Below are 5925 nucleotides of genomic sequence, written 5' to 3'. Positions count from 1 at the left end.
TACATCTACCTCGGGAGAAGGAAGGGGAGAAATAACCCTGTTGGGATTTGACCCTGTGGTTCCAGCAAGTCTGGGCATTGCAAATCTGGGGCTTAAACTACTAAGCTGTACCCTCTGGGTGGAGATAATATAATATATACACACAGAGACGGGTGTTTTCTTTCCCCCTTGCTTGTATTTGCTGGGGATATTGGCTTCCTAAAGAGGCTTTGTGCTCTTCAGGAATCTGTGTAGCATAGTTCTGCCCGAGCAGCAGTTCACTGTACTGTTATACACAGGGGATAGTGAGCCATGGTGAGGAACAGATGGAATTAGCACTTAGGGAAAAAGATAGAGATCATAGCAGAAGAACTGCTCTGGAACAGTCTGCGCTGCCTCTGGCCTGACTTGTGTGTCACGAGCCCCCTCTGCTGACTGTCGGATACATTACTGTCTTCCCTGAATTCCTACCCGCTTCCTACTACCAAGTGGTACAGATAGTTTTCCTTTGCACAAACCCCCCCTCCACGCAACTAACTCTCAGGATTGGTTTTGTTGCTATTGTTGTTGCATTGGTAGTGGCGCCTTTATGCAGCACTCTGGCTGTGTGGCCAGAGAGCTAAGAAAGCTTATACGAAGGCAGCTAGTGCCATTCACTTCTTGCCTGCTCTGCTCCACCAACATGCTATTCTTCACTCTCTTTTCTTATCTTCTCAGGCACTTCTCTTCCTGCTTTCCTGCCTGCTGTCACCCACAGGTGCATTGCCTTCCTTTCCCAGTGAGCAGGGGCTCGCCCTCTCTCCGCTTAGATTCTTCCTCTGCTCCTTTGTTCAATCAGTCCCAATAACCTTAAATCACATCAGTGGATGTGCCATCATTGCCAAGAGTAGCAAACTTTGGTTAAACTTTTCCCACCATTACTAGTGTGACAGGGTCACTGCTTTTGCCCAGCAAGTCCGGCTTGGAGAAGGACACTTTGGATGATTGGTGGAACATTGGAGGGGTGGGGGTGAGGAGCCCTGGATCTGATTGAAGACCACACTTTGCAGGTCTGGCAGACTTCAGGGGCAGGGCCTCCAATGTAGGTAAAAGCAATAGTTTAACCCTGCTAGCAGCAGCCACAGCAGCCTTGGCATAGATAAGGTAGTGGTGCCCATTGCCTGGTTTTGAGCTCCCTGCCACAGTAGTGGTAGACGTGGTCTGACGGGGGTGAGATGACATGGTAGTTAAAATGTTGGCCCGGACTCTTCTCAACCGCGTCAAGGCAGCTTGAGCCTGCATCCTCAGTAGAGGGTTGGATGGAGCGGTGTGCAGACCAGCACACAGAGCTGGCCCTGGGAGCAGCTTGAGGCTGCTCAGGTTAGCCCTGGAATAAACTGGATAACCAGAGCCCCACAGTGCAGCCCGGCCGAAAGGTTAGCCCTAGCGTAAGCCAGACAACCAGAGCCCTGCAGTGTGGCCCAGCCAAAGAACTAAAAGAGCCCCAGAGCCTACAGCAGGGCCTGGGAAAGGGGAGGCCTAGGCATAAGGCTAGGTAAACTCAGCCAGTAGCAACTAGCTTCCCCCCACACAAGAGCTGGAAGAACCCGTGGTGCCCAAAGCAGGACACAGGGCCAGGAGGGGAGGTCTCGGAGGGACGCAGACAATGCTGGTTAGGCCTCTGATTGAGCGCAGGGCTCTGAGGCCCAGTTGGCAGCTCCTCGAAGAAAACTGTAAGGTGCTGGTGGAGTTGCGTCCCACAGGGGAGGCACTCCTGAAATAAGGCAACCCCTGCCCTGCCCTGCCCTGCCCTGCCCTGCCCTGCCCCAAGGGAAGCCCCGGGCGGAAGTTTCCCTCCCAGCTAGACCCATAGAAGGGAAAGCGTCCCTTGCTAGTTGAGATCCAGGGGTAAACGCGCCTTATATCGTGTAGAACTGTGCCTCATATTTTGTATAATTATAATCATAATTAATAATATGTTATACAAAAATGTTATGGAATTGGGTTAGTTTGGCATAATGGGTTTTTGGCTTACCATTTTGTAAATATTTATCTGTATACCTTTGGTGATGTTAAAAGATATTGTTAAGAATATTTTGGAAAGTTTTCTTTTGTTACCTACTTTATATATATATATATAAAGGGACCCACGCTCAAATCACCAGTGTCCCTCTCACAGCACTGTTGTCTGCCTCATCTATCTCTTCCAACTGAGGACGGGCATACCGATAGTTTAACTCTGCCAGCAGCAGCCACAGCAGCCTTGGCATAGATAAGGTAGTGGTGGCCATTGACTGGTTTTGAGCTTCTTGCCATGGTAGTGGTAAATGTGGTCTGAGGGGTGTGAGATTATATGGTAGTTACAATGTTGGCCTGGACTCTTCTCAACACCAGTGGTCCCCTCATTACTACTGAGCTCTGCAACTGAGCTAGTAATAACAAGAGTGATGCACATATTTTCAACAGGATCTTGGACAAAAGTTGTCAGCACAAAGCAATTTCTTTTATTCTGACCTACATGATACTTTGTTATAAGGGTATAAGTCACCCACCCTTTTTCCTGAAATTTCATCACTCAAGATGTCTCCAAGGCCAAAGTCTGTCGTGTTGGTGGCAGCTGTGGTATCCTGCCTGTCCTTCCAAACAGCAAAGTCTGCCTTCCAAGCACCAAGGATGAGCCTACATGAGGAACCTGGAGAGGTCTTCTTTAATTTCAGCTTCATCCCAGGGTCCATGGATGTTGTCTTTGAACAACTGGAGCCTGATAAGGTAGTAAGGGCACAGGCAGGAAATGGAGACCAGCAGGAGGGTGAAGAGAACAGCACCAACACTGGAGATGGTCAGCAACCCAGTCAGTGCAGACAAGGCAAAGACCACAGTGACGATTATATAGCAGCGGGGTGTCTGCGCCTTCAGCTTCTTCTGCAGCATGGGCCACAGGGCAAAGATCTGGATGGCAAAGGTGACCATGACAAAGGCATGCAGGGAACGAGGCAGCCGGGAGGCCAGGCACACAGAGGCAAAGATGGCCATGTTCAGGGACAGCGTGCTGGAGACAATGGCTGCATTGGCTCCATAGTCAAAGAAGATCAGATGGCCGAGGAGCATGAAGACTGACATGGCATAAATGGTGTCTGTGCTGATTGACTCTGTCAGAGTCTTCAGCACTGGGGAGAAGCCGTAGGTGAAAGCCACAAACACCAGGGTGCTCTTCAGGTCCGCCCACCGTGTCCGCCTATTCTCCTTCCTTCCTGCCCCTGAGTCGATTGCATCAAACAGGATGTAGCCAATCAGAGAAGAGACCAGGCCTGCCCCAAACAGCCACTGTACACTCAACAGCCCATCGTCCATGTACCACCAGGTGACAATGAAGACGCAGACGCTGCACAGTTGCTGTACTACCGCCCCAGACTCGAACACCACTGCCCAGTACTGGTACTGCCGGGCATGGATATTCTTCCGCAACTCCTCCAGGAAGCGCTGGTCCACATAGTTATCTGGGAAGGGCTGCCTCTCATACAGCACCTTCTGCCAGTGTCTCGCAGGGTTCACTTCCATCTGAGCACAGCCCATTCTTCCAACAAACCCTGGCAGCTTGAGCTGAGGTCCCCTTACACAGCTCTGGGAGAGCCACGTGCATGGAAGGGCTGGTTCTCTAGGAGCATGCAGAGAGATGACTTCCCAATGTCCCCTTTCTCTGACAGAGGCTTATCACAGTGCTGCAAGTCAGGCAGGGACCGAGACTCACTTTCTCACTCGTAGCAGGCTGAGCAGGACTCCTAGAAGACAAACACACAATGCTGAGAAATGCAAATCAGAAATCGCAGGACCTGAACTCCACTTTCAAGTCTCCTGCTTCCCTCAGGGCCTTGACCTTGTATAGGAGAAGTTACTGCACAGCTATGACTACAGCGAACAATCAGTTGCCGTAGCTTCTCCCCAGATCCTGGAGCATCAGCATCTTTTGGGGCTTTTTCTGGTAAGGTGGCAGCTGGTCCGAGCAGGGCACTCGGTGGCAGTATTCCTGAGCTCTGCAACATTTCTGGCCTCTGAGTCCCTGCAGCCTTGACTGAATCCCTTTAATCTCTCTGAGCAGAACGAATACCGAGTGAGGCTCCTGGGCCATTACTGTCCAGAGAATTACATAAGAGCTCTCAGTTTTAATTCAGCACTGCTGCTGAGCAACTTGCCAAAGTCACGCACCAAGGGGTAAGGAACTGGGGTGTGCAGGGAGGAAGTCAGCTATGGGGATCCCTGCCTGGAACTCACTGAAGCACTGGGCCCAAAACCATGGCCTAGCTCCCAGAAGCAGAGCCCATCCCTGCTCAGGGAAAGCCTGAGTGACTATCGACCTTGCTTTGCAACATGCTTCTAGGAATCACCTGCTCTGAACCCTGACAGAACAAGGGACACGGGTTAAATGCTCATCTCTATGCTGAGACCAGCCTGCTCTTGGCCTAGAGATAAGTACATCAAGGGACTGCCAGCTCACACATCAGCCACAATCTCAACTGCTAGGGAGGTGACAGAGGGAACAGACACTGGATGCAGTGCCTGGACGGCTCTGCAGGTGACGCATGTATGTGTGCATGTGTGTGACAGGGACAGCCAGACGGAGCATCTACAGGGCTGCCAGCAAAGGGTATGACACTAAGGACGTTTCCTTTCTTGCTGCACCCCAGGACTTCGGAAGCGGGCTGGCACTGAGCCCCAAGCATGTTGGCATGCGGCAAGCAGGCATCAGGGCACAGGTCTCAAGCCCACAGCCATTTACTGAAGTCTCCAGGGTATTCTGTGAAGGGGAGGGAAAGCCCCTGGGGACCTCCCAGGCCCAGTCCTCGGGCAGGACTGCCGAGCAGGGCAGCTGGTGGCCCCTGCCGGGATTCAGCGGGTCTCTGGGCAGCAGGGCTGTCCTACTCCTATTGTACAGTGCTGACACGCTCCCAGGTCTTCGGGACTCGAGCGCAGATGCCAGCCCTGCTGCACCCCCCAAAAGCCAGTAGGATACAGAGGTGCCCAGATGCATTGTGCCAGGGGGAAGGGAGGGATGCAGCGGGGAATACCTACCTGCAGGCCTCAGCCCCTGCTCCCTGCTCCCGGCTGCAAAGACACTTCCTGGTTTGCGCAGCTCTGCTAAAGAGGCCAAAACAAGAAGCTGCCCAATGCAGCTTGGGAGCAGCAGGAGCTTTTCAAAATGCATGGGTGCCATCTGCTGGCTTCCAGTATTACTGCCTCCTCATTGATTCATAGATGCTGGGGTGGGAAGGGACCTCAGTAGGTCATCGAGTCCAACCCCTGTCCTGGGCAGGAAAGAGCGCTGCGCTGGGGGTCGGACAGACAGAAGAGCCCAGCAAGGCTGGCAGGTGCATGCCTCTGCAGGCAGGGTCTGACACAGGCATGGGCAAACTGGAGGGCTGCCCAGGGCCCAGACAGGAAGGGGGCCCAAAGATGGTAAAAATAATAATGATTATTATTATCATTATCTCTGGCAAAGGGGGCCCAATAATAAAAGTTTGCCCGGGGCCACCAGGAGTCTAGATATGGTGCTGCCTGCAGGGGCTGAGAGAGGGACAGGATGAAGTCATGAACGGGGCAATCCCCAGGCAGAAGGTTTTGCTGCAAGGGTTGCCAGACTGGGGAGGGGAGGGCTGGAGAAGGAGGAATCACTGAACACATTGCAGGGCAGGAGATGGTGCTGCTGATCCTGCAGGCAGTCACAGCCTGCTCCAGCCCCCAGCACCAGCCTGGACCAGAGCAGAGCTGGCCTGGCAAAATGCTCTTCCCCCTGTTAGAAATGCACAGCTTGCATCTTGCTCCCGATAAGAAAGAAATACTGTCCAAGGCTCCTCTCCCCCATCCTCCTTAAACTTTCTCATACTGATTACAGAGACTGGAATTCAGCAGCAATGGGAAAGGCAGTGCCTCAGGTTACTAATCTGTCTAAATTGTATGAAGTGAGACAGGGAA

The 5925-nt window shown here is 52.5% G+C and overlaps 1 protein-coding gene across 1 annotated transcript; it reads right to left on the bottom strand.

Annotated features, from left to right (window-relative positions):
• Positions 1 to 2439: 2439 nt before the first annotated feature.
• PIGC (phosphatidylinositol glycan anchor biosynthesis class C) lies at positions 2440 to 5109 on the bottom strand. Its single transcript, XM_019530772.1, has 2 exons — positions 5026 to 5109; positions 2440 to 3737 (listed from the first exon to the last, which is right to left on the bottom strand). The coding sequence occupies exon 2, from the start codon at positions 3529 to 3531 to the stop codon at positions 2638 to 2640; it is 894 nt and encodes a 297-aa protein (XP_019386317.1). The 5' UTR covers positions 3532 to 3737; positions 5026 to 5109; the 3' UTR covers positions 2440 to 2637.
• Positions 5110 to 5925: the final 816 nt, after the last annotated feature.

The sequence above is a fragment of the Crocodylus porosus genome, unplaced genomic scaffold (assembly GCF_001723895.1).
Source record: "Crocodylus porosus isolate Cpor-Errol unplaced genomic scaffold, CroPor_comp1, whole genome shotgun sequence".
NCBI lineage: Eukaryota > Metazoa > Chordata > Crocodylia > Crocodylidae > Crocodylus > Crocodylus porosus.
The sequence above is the reverse complement of the archived record's forward strand: the minus strand, read 5'-3'. Positions and strand labels throughout refer to the sequence as shown.